We start from the raw sequence: 16,452 nt of genomic DNA on the forward strand, positions 1-16,452 counted from the left end.
TGGAGAAATATTTTCTCGACAAATCTAGAATTTGTCCCTAGTCCACTGGTAGTGCCCCAACCTCTTCTAGTTCTTGCTTTGTGAGTTTTCGACCACTCTTTTTTCTCTTCCTTTGGATTTTTTATACGGCTTTAGAGGGTTAGTTCTAAGCCCTAATCTTCATTGGGCATTGAAGTTGATGTGCCCCCTGTTCCTTCCTTTCCCTTTTCCTTTGATTGTCTCTTTCTGAAGCTTTCGTAGTTGGTTCTCTAAACATGGTGGATATGCTCTTACCCATGAACTTCAACCAGGGCTTTTTGGTCTACCTTCTAATAATTTAGTAGCATCATCTCTTCCTTGAATTCTTGCGGGTATCTCCCTCTGGACTATCTTCTCCCATATCTATTTCTCCCTCTTCAGTTGTTGCGTGTGTGCCTTCTAGTGTTTCTGTTTTGGTTCTCTTCCAAGTCTCATCGATTGCTCTGCCTTGCTCCATCTCTTTATTCAGTATCTCTCAAGAGGTGTTTCCTAGTGCCGTTTCCTCTATTACATTGGATAGGATCTCAAAGTTGTTGTTGGTGGTGTTCCTGCTCTGTGTAGTTGGTTTTCTTGGTTTACGGCCTGCCTTTCTTTTGTTTGGGATCTTGGTGAACCCATCCTTGTGTTGGACCTCCTTGGTTTTGTCAAGGGTGTTGAAGTGTTCAATGGGCAGTCCCTGAAAAGGTGGCCATGATCGTGGCATTTCATAGAGTGAAAAGGTATGTGGTCATAACTTGTAATCCATTGTCTACATCCATTCCTCATCTTGGTGAAATATTATGATTGAGTTTGGTAAGGCCCCTATGACATCCATATGCATGCATATCCTTGCATAGGAGGTATTTTTAGTCGCTTTGGTTACATTTGAGACCTTGACAAATGTGCCTAGGACATTGCTTAGTCCTTCTAAGGTTTCTTGCTTCCAGAAATTTTAGAGAAAATGAGTATAATTGAATCCAGAGTGGGGCTGATGCGAAGGTTTCCTTTTCTGGAGAGAAACACCATCTAATACTGAAGATATAACCTCGCAGAATTAAAATAATATGGGCCCTCATCAAAAGTTTTCTCCCTATCTTTTGTGCATGCAAAGATGGTTGTGAAGAATCAATTGGAATCTAGCTTTAAGTCTATTTGTCCCTATTTGTCCCTTCATCTTCCGTTGGGAGTTGATCCAGACAATCAAAGCTTTATAATTTCCCGAGTCCTGCCCATGAAAGTAATCAACTTTAAAATTCTTTAAAACGAGGTAAACAGTTTATTGACCTTTATACACGCTGTTCTGGATCAATTCCAAGCCTGTCTGCAAGCCAAACAAGCTACAACGGATGCAGCAGAGCCACTTTAACACACTGGTCACTGAAACTAGATAATTGATCCCTCATAGATTAAAATGGTAGGAGAAGCCTACCAAAGTACCTCTAAGTCTATAAAGCTTTTGAGACAATCTTTAGAATGGTCATAATTCTTTTATTTAGCACCGTTTCCTTAGAAACTTTTCCTCTTAGAGTGCTTTTGCTATGTAGTTTAGGTATTGGATCTGAAAAATTCAGATTAAAAGCTTATTCAGATACTACTAAATAGCAAGCTAAAGATCAAATCAAACTGTCCAAATGCATGTGGAAAAAAATAGTGTAATGACATTCACTTGTAGTCAGATATTATACATAATCAAGGCATCATGACGGTAGTGCATCACTAGGCTATACTCTGTTATGACATGATTCATCTTTTCTGGTTCCTGTGTCCAAATATTTCTTTTTGAATGACTTAAGAGTTTTCCCATTGTCATTTCTTCTAATTTTAATCTTTTATGATGCTTAGGCAATTAATGTTCATCATTACTATTATTGTGTATAAATAATTTGCACACTAAAGTATTTGATATACACATCTCATTCTTTGATGCCAGTATACTAGTCATATTGGACAACTTTTAGTGACCATAATGAGCTCTGGTGCTCTTCTGGCTATTGCATTTGAATTCTCAGGTCAGACCATCTTGTATCTTTGGGTTAATGAAATGATGCAATTTATCCCTTTCAAGCCTTTGCAAATGGCAGATTGTTGATAGTTGTTTTATTTTTTTAATTTTTAAAGGTGGAAATAGCCAACTTGATATGGTAATTTGGTCGAGCTGGTTTGCTGGAATAGTTGCGGGAACTATGATAGGATCAAATCAGGTTTTAGAGCGTCGTTGCAAGTCTGGGCCGCAAAATGTTGTCATAACTGGGAGGTAAGCTAAGCGATCTCATTATTTATTTTTATTCTTTCCAAATTTGATAATATTGACAGTTTGTGTTTGTCAAGTGGTTCAACATCTATTTATTAAGGGAAAGGTGTTTTCAGCTGAAATATACAAAATATGAAAATTAGTTGTGTTTGAAAAAAGGGTCTATTCGTATTTTGTTCTTTTGAGAATAATGCTTATCACTATTAGATGAGAGAGACATTCTATCTGCAGGTAGAAATTAGAGACTTTCCTGACCATAAAGTGGTGCTGACATTAGGAGGATGATGCCTTGGTTTTAGTGCTATGTTGTCTGCTTTACTATCCCTGACCCTTAAAAGTTTCACATGACCAAAATATTTAAATTAGCAAGCTTCATTCTTCCTTGTGTTTCTTTCTTTTTAAAGCCAAACTTCTCTATCCTGCCCCACTTTCTTCCGTTTCTAACTCCATCAATTCTACTTAACATATAATGAGTGTTTTATCAATTGGTGCTCATTTAGTTGTACGGTTTTATACCCACAGGCTATGTCGTTTCATTTCCCGTTGTTGTATTTTTTATTTTATTTATTTTCTGCGGATCTTCATGTACACCCTCAATCTTGTATAAAGTTCCAACAATTCCATCTATAGTCCCTTTGACCTAGTTTGATCTTAAGTGGACACCAATATTTCCATGTGATACATTTGAATGTATTGATGGTAATGGAAACTCAAGAGTAGTAACCCAAGACTACTTTCTATAAGGAAATTTCATCTTTGCAGTTGAAGAAATGTTTTAGAAAGAAGCATTAGCTGTTTTCATCCCATATAATTGAGTCAAGAAAAGACAAAGGACCTGAGCTTGATGATTTTCCCATCTTGCATGAATTTTGTGATGTGTTTCTAGATGAAGTACCTGGACTCCCTCCAAAAAGAGACTTTGACTTCTCAATTGACCTTGTGCTAGGAGCCACACTTGTGTTAAAACCTTCTTGTAGGATGAGTACCTCATAATGAATGGAGTTGGAAATGCAAGTACAAGAGGTTTTGGACAATGAATACCTTTGGCCAAGTGTATCATCATGGAAAGCACTTGTCTAATTTGTGAAAAACAGACATGGAACTCTTAGGTTCAATATTGAATACATATAGTTGAATAAAGTTACCATAAAGAACAAGTATCTATTGGCCATAGTTAATGACTTGTTTGCACAAATGGGGGGAGCAAAAGTATTTTCAAAAATAAATTTGAGATTAGGATATCATAATGTCAAAATCAAGGTGGAAGACATCTAGAAAACAACATTAAGAACAAGATATGACCATTATGAATTTGTAGTGGTGCCATTTAGTTTAAAAATACACCAACCACATTCATGTGCCTCATGGATAGCGTCTTCAACGACTACTTGAATAAATTTGTACTTGGTTTCCTTTATGACATTAACTACTCTAAATTTGAGGAAGAAAATGAGAACCACATGCAGTCGGTTTTGCAAACATTGAGAGAGCATAAGTTGTATACCAAGCTAAGCAAATGTGATTTTTAGCAAAAGAAAATCCATTACTCGGGTCACATTATTTCCAAAGGGGTGTTGGTGGATCTAGAAAAGTTTGAGGCCATGATGAATGGTCCACTTCAAGCAATGTAGTAGTTGTGAGAAAATTTATGGGTCTTGCTATTTACTATCGAAGATTTGTAAAAGGGTTATGGGCCTTGAAAAAATCACTATCGAAGATTCTTTCTAGAATCGCTTACCAAAGGTGTTGTGAAGAAAGCTTTATGCTATTGAAGAAACTTCTCACTAGTGCACCAATCTTGAAATTGTTGTGTGCATTGATGCGTGCATTGAAGGGATTGGTGGAATTTTGTTGCAAAATAGTCATGTGATATATTGAGTCATGAAAACTAGAAGAACATGAAGAAAGTTGTTCTACACATGGCTTGGAGCTTGTTGTAGTAATGCACACCTTAAAAATGTCGAGGCACTACTTGATTGGCAAAAGATACGAGTTAAGAAAAAACCATAACAACTTTAAGTACTTGTTTGACAAACTAAAGTTAAGTGCGAGGCAGACAGGATGGTTCAAATTCCCAAAGGAATTTTACTTTCAGTTTAGATGCACTCAACCACAAAAATGCATGTAATAGTTGTTAGCATTTGTGAGTTAGACATGAGATAAAGGGTGGTTGAATCCCTTGCTGAAGCTGAATATTACATCCAAGTAAGATGGATTGCAAAAATGCAAAACAAACTAGAGGTTTGAGGGTTACCATATGGGTAGTGGAGGAATTTTCGAGTATAAAATAGAATGTATGTGCCCAACTCTTCAAAGTTGAGAAGGCTAAAGTGAAAATTTCTAAACTGAAATTCTACTGCAGCAACTGATTTATTTCACCTACTTATTATTCACAATAAGTTATTTATGAAATCCCTTCAGCAAATATTAAAATAAATTGTACTGCAGTTATCACACAATTACCCAGAGAAAAATACATGCACAAGAACCAATCACGTCAACATAGTTGTTTTTGGACAATTGTCCCCGGAAAAACCCAATGCGGGAAAACGGTGCAGCAAATGTGGGCTTTATTAATCTTCAACAACAATTGCTTTTACAAGGAATGATTTTACAAAGAAACTAAAAGAAAACACCTTAGACTTTCCCTTTGAGACTTTCTGACACTTTGGAGACCCTACTCCCACTCTTGCGTCATCTCTGCGTCACTCTGCGTGGCTCAGTGTGGCTCTGAGTAGCTTTGCGTCCCTCTGCATCAACGTGAGTGAGGGCTACGTCTCTCCTCTGGACCGCGTCTCTCTCTGTGTTGTCTCCCACTGTTCCTGCATCACCTCCTCCTCAGTCACTTCCTGCTACTAATGCCCTCCTCTTCCTCCACCCTGTAACTCTCCCTCTAAAATCGATCTCCTTTACTTGAGAATCGATTTTCCTTGAGATACTGAGTATCTGCCGGTGTGTCTCCAAATGATCCTCAAGTCTTCTCTTATACTTTTCTTGTTGATGAATCAACGGCTGAGATTAATTCTCTAATCAACAGTTAAGATTAAAACAAACTTGATCCTCGTCTCTTAGAAGCTTCTCACCCTTATCTTTATTAATACCCATTAATATTTTTATTTTCCTAAGTTTAGACTTCGGTACCCATTAAAAATATTAATTATTTTAATAACTCCTCATCCGGGTGGAATTTCTGAAAACGATTTCTGGGTCTTGGAGATCTCATCTGCCTTAGCCTCTCCTCCAAATTTCAAGGCTAGAGCACATCCGATGCTACCAAAAATCAACACTTCCTCTTAGCGAGTAATGTGCTCTAGTAATGCTTCACCATAGAAGCATCACACTGATCCTCCGCATCGGTTCTCTGTGTTGATGCTTGACTTGCTGCCCCACATCCACTACATTGCTGCTTCTTGTACTACTACCCATGACATTGCCACTGCCACTACTGCATCTATACTGCAACTCCCTCTCAACACGATGCATCATGCTGCCCATAACATTGCCATTGCTAACTGCTGCTCTGCAACTCTTGATACTTATCCATTTCTGCTACTGAAATGGATTCTTTACCATCCCCATATTCTCCCTGAAATAAACAAACTTTGTTCTTCCTAGAGCCTTGTTGAGGATGTCTGCCACTTGTTCTCCTGTAGGAGTGTACCTCAATTGTATTGCTCCTCGTTAGACAGTCTCTGACAAAGTGACACCTGATATCAATGTGCTTCGACCGATCATGAAATATTGGATTCTCAGAGAGCTTGATGCAACTCTGATTATCACACATGATCCTGGTCGCTTCCATCCTTCTCCTGAATAGATTCACAAGCAATTTCCTAAGCCATATGGCTTTGCATGAAGTTGTGCTAGCTTCCATATATTCTGCTTCAGCTGAGCTCAGAGCCACGGATTTCTGTTTCCTACTACACCAAGAGGTCATTCCTGATCCAATGTTGAAACAGTACCCATTTATACTTTTCCGATCTACTGAACTTCCAGCCCAATTTGTGTTAGTGAACCCACTCAACTTGATGTCATTGCCTCGGGTGTACAATAGTCCATGCTCGACTGTTCCTTTTATATACCCGAGAACATGTTTGGTTGCTGCCCCGTGCACCCTCTTAAGTTCCACCATGAACTGACTGAGGGTGTTAACAGTGTAACAAATGTCTGGCCTGGTATTGACCAGATACATCAAGGACCCTATAACCTGCCTATACAAGGTGCGATCAGCGTCTTTATCTTCTGATGCATCAATCTTCTTCCAATTGGTGATCATTGGAGTAGCCACAGGTCTACAGTTCTGCATCTTGAATCTCTTCAAGATCTCTGTAGCATATCTCCCTTGTCCAAGGAAGATCTCACCCTTCTGCTGCGAAACTTCCAACCCCAGGAAATAATGCATCTGTCCCAAATACTTCATGTCGAATTCTGTGGCTAGGTTCTTCTTGCAGTCTTTGATGAGCCTAGATGATCCTATCAGGAAAAGATCATCCACATATAACACTAAGATTAGAGGCTCATTCTCTACAACAAGATAGTAGAGATTAGGGTCTATGTCACTCTTGACGAACCCCATCTTTTGCGAGTAGCCATCAATTCGATCGTACCATGCTCTAAGTGCCTGTTTAAGACCATACACGGCTTTCTTTAATCTGCATACATGAGATTTCTTCTCATGTGTCTCAAAACCTTTTGGCTGTTTAATGTATACTTCCTCTTCTATTACCCCGGTCAAGAATGTCGTTTTGACATCCATCTGATGAATCTCCCACCCCATATGCGCTGCAAGAGGTATCATGGTTCTAATAGAAGTATACCTATCTACTGGGGCGAAGGTTTCTTCGTAGTCTATCCCTTCCTTCCGAGCATACCCCTTAGCCGCAAACTTGGCTTTGTATTTCTCCACACCGCCATCTGCAGCATATTTGATCTTGTAGATCCATCTCGAACCTACCACTGACTTGTCCTGAGGCTTAGGTACCACTTCCCAGACATCATTGACCATTATAGAGTTGTATTCCTCCACCATAACATCTACCCATACTTGATGCTGAACGACCTCCTGAAAACTAGAAGGTTCCCCAACCTGAGCTACTAAGGCTTGGTATATGTCTTGCTGTCTTCGCTTCCTTTTATTATTCCTGGGTGCACCAATGAAGTCCTCTGTATCCCGTAGAATCTGTCGGAGTTGCCGACTCATTCTTCCACTGGTAGTAGGCACATCTATCAGCTCTTCCTCTTCCTGAGATTCCACCTGTTCTGAAGCTTTGTCTTCAGGAGAATTTCTGGAACTAGTGTCTACTGGTCGAAGTGGTTTGACCAACGACTCGTCTTTCAAATGCTCCTCGGAAGGCATTTCTCGGGATTTCTTGAAAGCTTTGTCCTCCATGAACTTTACATCCCGCCGAACTACTACCTTCCTACTCCCTGGAAGATAGACTCTATATGCCTTAGCATTCTCGCTATATCCCACAAGATATCCTTTCTCAGCAGTTTGATCTAATTTCTCTCTCTTTTATTTGGGTATACGACAATACACTAAACTCCCAAATATCCTGAAATGACTGACTTCAAGTGTCTTCCCGGTGAAGACCTTCTCCGAAGTGATTTTGCCCAATGCCCTGTGTGGAGTCCTGTTCTTGACATAAACTGCTGTGTTGCATGCTTCTGCCCATAGGAATTTACAATTTAGGCATATCCTGATCATACAACATTGCCCTAGCTGCTTCCACAATAGTCCTATTTTTCCTTTCCGCTTCTCCATTCTGCTCCGAATTGTAGGGAGCTGTCCACACTCTTCTGATGCCTTAGCACAAAAATCAGTGAAGTCCTCGTCAACATACTCTCCACCATTGTCTGAGCGCAACACTTTTATCTTCTTTCCTGTCAAATTTTCCACTAGAGCCTTGAACTCTTTGAATTGACCAAAAACCTCATCCTTGGTTTTCAAAAAGTAGATCCAAGTCTTCTTATCACACTCTTAGCTCCAAGTAGTCCGCAAATGTCTGAGTGTATCAATCTTATCACACTCTTAGCCCTATTGTTACTTCTGGAAAACGCTGCTTTGGCATACTTGCCCAGAGCGCACCCTTTGCATATATCATCTCATTTGGTACTTAGTTCTGGAACTCCTGACACTGTTTTCCTAAGAATTCTCAGAGCCCCATGGTGTAAGTGTCCCATCCTCCTGTGCCATAGTTCATTCAAATATTTGTCTCCATTACTGCATATCAGTGCCATTGGTGATTCTAGCTGTAACCTGTACAACCTGTTACTTCTGATTCCAATCTGGGCCTTCTTTTTCCAACTTGAGTGTTTGACATGTACTTTCTCCTTAATGAAGAAAACATCATAGCCCTTGTTTTGAAGTTGAGATACTAAGAGTAAGTTCATCCCCAATCTTGGCACATGCAACACATTGCTTGCTCGAAGCTGCTCTCTTGCTTTTGTTTGAAAAAATACAGAACCTCTTCTTATTGGAGTACACTTTGCCTTATTTCCCATGGTGATCTAAAAATTCATTCTTTCTTCTTGATAATCTGAAAAACATTCTCGGATTCCTGTCATATGCCAGGAAGCTCCATTGTCTATATACCAAACCTCAGAGGAGGCAGAGCTTGCTAAGCAAGCGACTTCTTCTTCCAATTTGGAAGCTAACATAGAATAATCGTAATTCATGTCCCTTGTGCATTCTTTTAGAAATCTGCGCGAGTTCCCTTGAGTGGATGCCTCTGCATCATGCTCTTGACCCATAGTTGATTTTCCTCTCTTGTTGCTGGATCTCTGCTCTGATACCATGTGAAAATTTCTAAACTGAAATTCTACTGCAGCAACTGATTTATTTCACCTACTTATTATTCACAATAAGTTATTTATGAAATCCCTTAAGCAAATATTAAAATAAATTCTACTGCAGTTATCACACAATTACCCAGAGAAAAATACGTGCACAAGAACCAATCACATCAACACAATTGTTTTTCGACAATTGTCCCCAGAAAAACCCAATGTGGAAAAATCGGTGCAGCAGATGAGGACTTTATTAATCTTCAACAACAATTGCTTTTACAAGGAATTATTTTACAAAGAAACTGAAAGAAAACACCTGAGACTTTCCCTTTGAGACTTTCTGACACTTTGGTGACCCTGTTCCCACTCCCGCGTCACCTTTGTGCCACTCTGCGTGGCTCAGCATGGCTCTGCGTCCCTCTGCGTTAGCGTGCGTGAGGGCTACATCTCTCCTCTGGGCTGTGTCTCTCTCTGCGTTGTCTACCACCGTCCCTGCGTCACCTCCTCCTCAGTCACTGCCTGTTGTTGATGCCCTCCTCTTCCTCCACCCTGCAACTCTTCCTCTGAAATCGATCTCCTTTATTTGATAATCGATTTTTCTTGAGATACTGAGTATCTGCCGGTGTGTCTCCAAATGATCCTCAAGTCTTCTCTTATACTTTTCCTGTTGATGAATCAATGGCCGAGATTAAGTCTCTAATCAATGGCTAAGATTAAAACAGATTTGATCCTCGTCTCTTAGAAGCTTCTCACCCTTATCTTTATTAATACCCATTAATATTTTTATTTTCCTAAGTTTAGACTTAGGAACCCATTAAAAATATTAATTATTTTAATAACTCCTCATCCGGGTGGAATTTCTCAAAACGATTTCTGGGTCTTGGAGATCTCATGTGCCTTAGCCTCTCCTCCAAATTTCAAGGCTAGAGCACATCCGATGCTACCAAAAATCAACAGCTAATCTTGGATGAGATACATAAGATTCCATATTCTAGCCATTTAGAGTGTTGGAAAATAATTGCGACAACAAGGAAGCGGTTGGCCTAGAATGAAGAAGCATATCATTGAGTACATTGCCAAATACAGGAATGGAAACAACTCAAGGTCAATAATCAACATTTGACATGATTATCACAACCCTTTTCCTTCTAGAATGGGAATGGGAAGTAGCAATGTTATTTGAACGAGATCAAAATTGGCAAAATCAGCTAGTTTAACCAGTTCAGGGTTTTGTTACTACACAAACTAGCACCTTTAGCTTAAAGTTCCAAAAGTGGATGCTATCCTTGTGGAACTCAAAGGTTGGCCACTTGCACCTCACTAAGTCTCCTCCCACTTTACACTTCAGACGGTGAAAACTTCCTCTGAATTCTCTCCTTCAAGTGCCCACAGATTTGTTTCAGATTAGATACTATCTCAGATGCTCCGAGTTCCTGATATTTTGATGCTCCACGAGAGGATATATATACACATTTGGAGGGTCCCTATATTGGGGTCGACCTGAACCATAATATTTTAAAATATATATTAAAAAAATATTTCATTTGCTGGAGCCTACATAAGTTTCTTCATGGCTGATTTTATTATAAGGAATAAACCCTCTTGAGGAAGCCACGTTGAACTTGGTGGACCATCATTAGAAAGTCAAACTAATCAAACCAATATTGCCTTTGTTCTCATATCAATAGGTTTGAAATTTGACCTAGAGGCACTCATTTAATTGGAACACCAATTCATGCATTTGGGGCACAAACTTCAAATCAAGATATCTTTACAATTATGAAGACCCACATTGCATGTCACCTATCAAACGAAATGACATGACAAGGGCTACCTAACTAGAGTGGTCTTATACCTAATTTCACTGTCCTTTGCATGTATATCATCAAACAATTACTGGCTCATTCACCCTTTGACATCAATGACAATTTCTGCCAACAAGTAGACCAATGTCTTATAATACCTCTTGGGTGATGGGGTCTAGGAGCTAATTTTAGATTTCTTTCCAATCTGAAATTGGAAATCTACTGCAAAAATGTAGATGAACAAGTGAAAGACACTCATTATGAGAAATAAACCTTGAAATGACACAATAATTGAGTGTTGAGAGGCCATACCAAGCTTGAGATGAAATATCTCATTGATGACTTTGGTATGTGGTTGAAAGTGAACAATTAGCTTGCTGCTCTGGTGCTTCTGACTTGCAAAATTGCAGAAAAAATGCAGAAAACAGCAAGCTATATCCCTTTTTGGGGCCATCCCCTGGCCTATAAATGCTCAAATAAAGTATGATTATTCATTGGAAATGTTAGAGTAATGAAATATGAACAAAATGAACATCCCAACACTTAAAAATAATAAGTAATTTAAAAAATATCCAAATGTGGAAAATATTACTCAAGATGAGGGATCAAATCCCCACTTGGGTCAAAACCTAGTTTTACCGTTATGCAGAGAATTAATTTCCAGCAACTTGAAAATCGATTATTCACTTCTAAAAATGGACAATTAATGCCCAGAAGTGATAAAAATAAAGGGTTTGAAGATATGTACCTTTAGGCTTAAAACCTTTGTAAAAGGGTTTCGTTTACCATGCAAATCTGTGGCTGTAATTGAATTTGCAGACGTGTGAAACCCTCGTACACCTCCTTGAATTGTTTAAAGTCAGTCTTCTTGCACAAGATAAGCAAGCTATACATTCCTTAAGCCAATTAGATAAGATTAAAGTGCAACCCAAGGGATGAAACTAGTTGAAGAATTTGAAATTAAGCTCAAGCTAGTAAGATATTTTTGTATTTTTATATTTTTTGAACATTAATAAACAGAATTTTGGAATTTTTTTTTGAAATTTTGTAATAGATGGTGGTGAGGTGAGGCTTACCTTGTGCCCTTCTAATTACCTCTTCCGATGCTGGCTTGTGATCAAAACCTTCTTTAGATCGACTTTATTTTTTTGGACAAGAAGTGAGTTTGGAGTCTAGCACTAGTCATCCCCACTCTTGTCTAAGATTTTCACCATTGCCCAAATACAACTAGGAGTGGTTTCATTGTGAAATACCTATAACCAATGGATCAACTTTGAGGTTAAGAGAGCTCTTGTCCTTGAAGGAGAAACCCCCTATAAGGATTAATTCAACAATGAGACTTTAAAAATCCTGAAGTCAACAAGGATGAAGTGAGGCCTAGCAACCTACCTCCATGTGACTAAGTAGCCCTTCAATTGATCGATCCAATTACTTTGTGTACCTTGGAATAACCTGCAAAAATTGTTATAGAAACAAAATATCTAGTAAAGCCAAGAAGGAAAAGAATAGAATAGTCAATCCACAAGACAAGTGGTTTGCACCAAATGAAGTTCTTATTATGTCATAATGATCTCACATTTTCACAACACACAAATGAGATGGGGAACTAGCCTTATATAATTTTGCTTCTAACAACTCGGAGGCTAAGTCATTACAATAATTAACTTTACATTGCTTGAAACCCTCATAAAAGAGGTGATAAAATCTTAAAAAGGGGGCAGCACCCTCAAAAACAGCTCGAATAAAACCTCAAATAGTGCTTATTAAACTTCAAAATATGTCTCAAATGAAGGCCCATGCGCATACAACAAGTCAAGACGATTCCATGAAGCATGGGAATGACTTTCCAAGCTCAAAAATGGATCTTAAAATCCCTAATGAATGAACTCACATCAAACATAGAAAGATGGTGATTTGACATGAAGATAGACTCCTTTGCTTGGAAGAGAAGTCGCTCCACCTTCTAACGGCTAGATCTTGTCCATCTTTGGTCCAATGTTCCCTTGGAGTGCCTTTTACATCTTCAACTTACCCTTGAGAGGTCCAACAACTAGATTTGTGAAGTCGACTTGGTGTTGATTTGTGGTAGCATCGGATGTGCTCTAGCCATGAAAATAGGTGGAGAGGCTAAAGCACATGAGATCTCCAAGACCTAGAAATGGTTTGGGGAAATTTCACTCGGTTAGAGAGATATTAAAATAATTAATATTTTTAATGGAATTCCTAAGTCTAAACTTAGGAAAATTAAAATATTAATGGGTATTAATATAAAACTGGGTGAGAATGTTCTAAATGACATGGATCAAGCCAAATCTAATCTTAGCCATTGATTAGGGACTTAATCTCGGTCGTTGAAGACTCAACAGGAAAAGTATAAGAGGCTTGAGGGTAAGTTGGAGATACACCAAGATTGATCTGTCAGTTTGATTTTCTGGAGCGGGGTCTGTTGAGAAAATTCGAACAAGTGATCTGAGTTGCAGAGAGGGGCAGTGAGTACATAGCAAAGAGGCAGAAATAGTGCCAGAAGGCTAGCATAGTGATTGAGGCTACGTAGAGGCAACGAGAGCCACGCAGAGGCAGCTAGAGACTGCGCAGAGGCTGAGGGGCCTGCGTGGGTGACGCAGAGGGCCAGAGAGCTGACGTAGAGAGGCAAAAGGCTGATGCAGAGGGTTCTAGAGCTACGCAGAGGCTAGCAGGGCTGACGTAGAGCCTTGGAGAAGCGCCGAAAGGATTTTCGTGGGGCAGACTAGTGCTGAGAAGCTGAATATCTGTCTCCGAGAAGAGGTATTACTGCCGTGTAAAAATCTCTATTGGGTGAGCCAGTTTGGCACCCTAGTTGTACTCAAGAAATCTGCATAATAATAAAACCCTCAGAACTGCTGCACCAGTTTTCCCGCATTGGGCTTTTCTAGGGACGATTGTCCAAAAATAATGTTGTCCTTTGTGTGTTTGTCTAGTATTTCAGTCGCTGATCTGTATATGCGTTAAGGTTGCATTTGTGTTTATTTTTAGTATTTATATGTATAAATAACTTGTTAATGGAATAAACAAGTAGGTGAAGTAAACCAGATAATGTAGTAGGGATTTATGATGTGTTAGATTCAGAATTTTCAACATGTTATTAGAGCGTTGCAGATCACAGGAGGATTGAAGGCACCATCATAATCAAAAGTATTTGCAGCAGTAGCAGTTGTCCGGAGAGATAGAGTTGCTTCTAAGCAGAAAGTAGCAGAGAAGGAGTGACACAGAGGGCCTGCGTCATCATTTTGAGCCAGAGAGAGGGCCAACGCAGAGGCAGAAGAGGCTCACAAAGAGCCACGTCATCCTACTCAGTGAGGTAAGCTTGACGCAGTTGACTAGAAGAATGATTTAGCCTTTGCCGGGATTGCGCAGAGCTGGAAGGCTCAGTTTCTTCAGTTGTTGGGGCATAAGGAACTGTGGGCAGATTGTGGATTAGGAAGCTAGTGGGGTGTTGTTGTCGTCGAAATAGAATAGTACCTAACGGGACAGAACCAAGGTAGAGGGAGTCACTGCCTTGATGAATTTCTAGCCAAGAAATCTAGATTCGTGTTGTAGTTGCAAAGAGGATTAGAGAGGAGCAGATCAACATTTGGCGGGAAGATTTCCAGCAAGGAAATCGGGACTCAGAGGGAGTCTAGGAGAGAACTTCCAGGAGGGAAGTCGAGACTCAGAGGGAGTCCAGAAGAAGAGCGGAGATGGCAGTGAATGGACTAAGGGATCAAGACAGGTTGAACGGGGCCTCCAACTTTGTCATCTGGAAGGCCAAGATCCTGTTAGTGTTGGATAGGCATCGCATCAAGGGCTTCGCCTTGAGAACTGTGGCTATCCCAGTCGACCCAGTTGATAATGAGAAGTATGAAGATGCAATGGTGAAGGCAAAGTGCATAATCCTTGATGGGGTCAAGGATCATGTTGTACCACATATTGCCGAGAAGAACACGACAAAGGAGATGTGGGATACTTTGACGACATTGTATCAGGGCACTTCTGTGCAGAGGAAGATGCTATTAGAGAATCAGCTGCGGTCGTATCAGATGTAGAAGGGGGAGCAGATAGATCTATACCTCCTCAGATTGCAGGAGATTCAGGACCAACTTACTTCCATAGGGGACACATCGGATCAGGGGTTCACGGTGAGGATCGCCCTGAATGCAGTCTCCGAGGAGTGGGAGACATTTGTCCAAGGCATTTTGGGCAGAGCTACTCTTCCAAGATGGGAAGAGATGTGGGCAGCTCTTCGCCAAGAAGAGATCAGACGGTTAACCAAGGCGGGGACTAGCAACAAAGGAGGTCAAATGAAGAAAGAGGAGGAGGAGGATGCGGCTCTGGCATCTGCGGGACAACAAGGGAAGAGGAAGAAGAAGGATATCTCCAAGGTGAAGTGCTTCCATTGTGGGGAGCTGGGTCATTATGCAACCCAATGTCCCAGGAAGAAGAATAAGGAAAAGAGACTGTTGACTCCAAAGTAGCTCTGGCTAAGGCGGAGAAAGAAGTCGATACTGATGACGATTGTGCCATGAGTGCTCATGCACCTGTAGAGAAGAGGTGGGGTGACATTGAGCTGTAGTCAAGAGGACTACAAAAGATGTAGTGGCAGGATCCTTGGAGTACCCAAACTCTTGTATCATATCCGGCTATGGGAGCCCCAAATGACAGTAGCAAGATGATGGATGTCGGTAGAAGCAAGATGCGATGGAGCAACAAGGCAGTGCTAGAGTGCAGAGGTTTGTAGCAGCGCAGTGGGGGTTGCAGCAGTGTGAGAGGCACATAGGTGTTTGGAGCAGTGCGAGAGGCACAAAGGAGGTTGCAGTAGTGCGAGAGGCACAAAGGTGTTTGCAGTAGCGCATAGGTAGCAGAGGGAGCACAGGATAGCAACAGAGGTAGCTTCAAGCATCAAGAGGTTTCCGGACTGACAAGGATGTCAATATTTGGGTAGATCAGTTACTTACTTCTCAGTAACTGAGTTGTAGTGCAGCAGTTAGCAGTGGCATTGCTATGGGCAGCATGATGCAACATGTTGAGAGGGGGTTGCAGTACAGATGTAGCAGTGGCAGTGGCAGAGCCATAGGCAGCAGTACAGGAGGCAACAGTGCAGTGGATGTTAGGCAGCAGGCCAAGCATTAGCACAGGTACTGGTGCGGGAGGATCAGTGTAATGTTCAGTGATGGAGCATTACTAGAGCACATTCTTCGCTAAGAGGGAGTGTTGATTTGTGGTAGCACCAGATGTGATCTATCCATGAAAATTGATGGAAAGGCTAAAACACATGAGATCTCCAAGACCCAGAAATGGTTTGGGGAAATTCCACCCGGTTAGAGAGATATTAGAATAATTAATATTTTTAATGGAGTTCTTAAGTGTAAACTTAAGAAAATTAAAATATTAATGGGTATTAATATAAAACTGGGTGAGAATGTTCTAAATGACATGGATCAAGCCAAATCTAATCTTAGTCGTTGATTAGGGACTTAATCTCGGTCGTTGAAGACTCAACAGGAAAAGTATAAGAGGAGGCTTGAGGGTCAGTTGGAGATACACCAAGATTGATTAGTCAGTTCGATTTTCTGGTGCGGGGTTTGCTGAGAAAAT

The 16,452-nt window shown here is 40.4% G+C and overlaps 1 protein-coding gene across 1 annotated transcript in view; it reads left to right on the top strand.

Moving 5' to 3' along the window:
• LOC149258678 (putative chlorophyll(ide) b reductase NYC1, chloroplastic) overlaps positions 1-16,452 on the top strand; it is a 175,015-nt gene that overhangs the window by 21,116 nt on the left and 137,447 nt on the right. Inside the window, exons 2-3 of the mRNA XM_089415712.1 lie at positions 1,928-2,006; positions 2,116-2,251. Coding sequence (XP_089271838.1) covers positions 1,928-2,006; positions 2,116-2,251 — 215 coding nt within the window. The remainder of the gene's footprint in view (positions 1-1,927; positions 2,007-2,115; positions 2,252-16,452) is intronic.

This window comes from Pinus tabuliformis, chromosome 6 (genome assembly GCF_031772625.1).
Source record: "Pinus tabuliformis cultivar Carrire ecotype Pingquan chromosome 6, CPIR1, whole genome shotgun sequence".
Taxonomy (NCBI): domain Eukaryota; kingdom Viridiplantae; phylum Streptophyta; class Pinopsida; order Pinales; family Pinaceae; genus Pinus; species Pinus tabuliformis.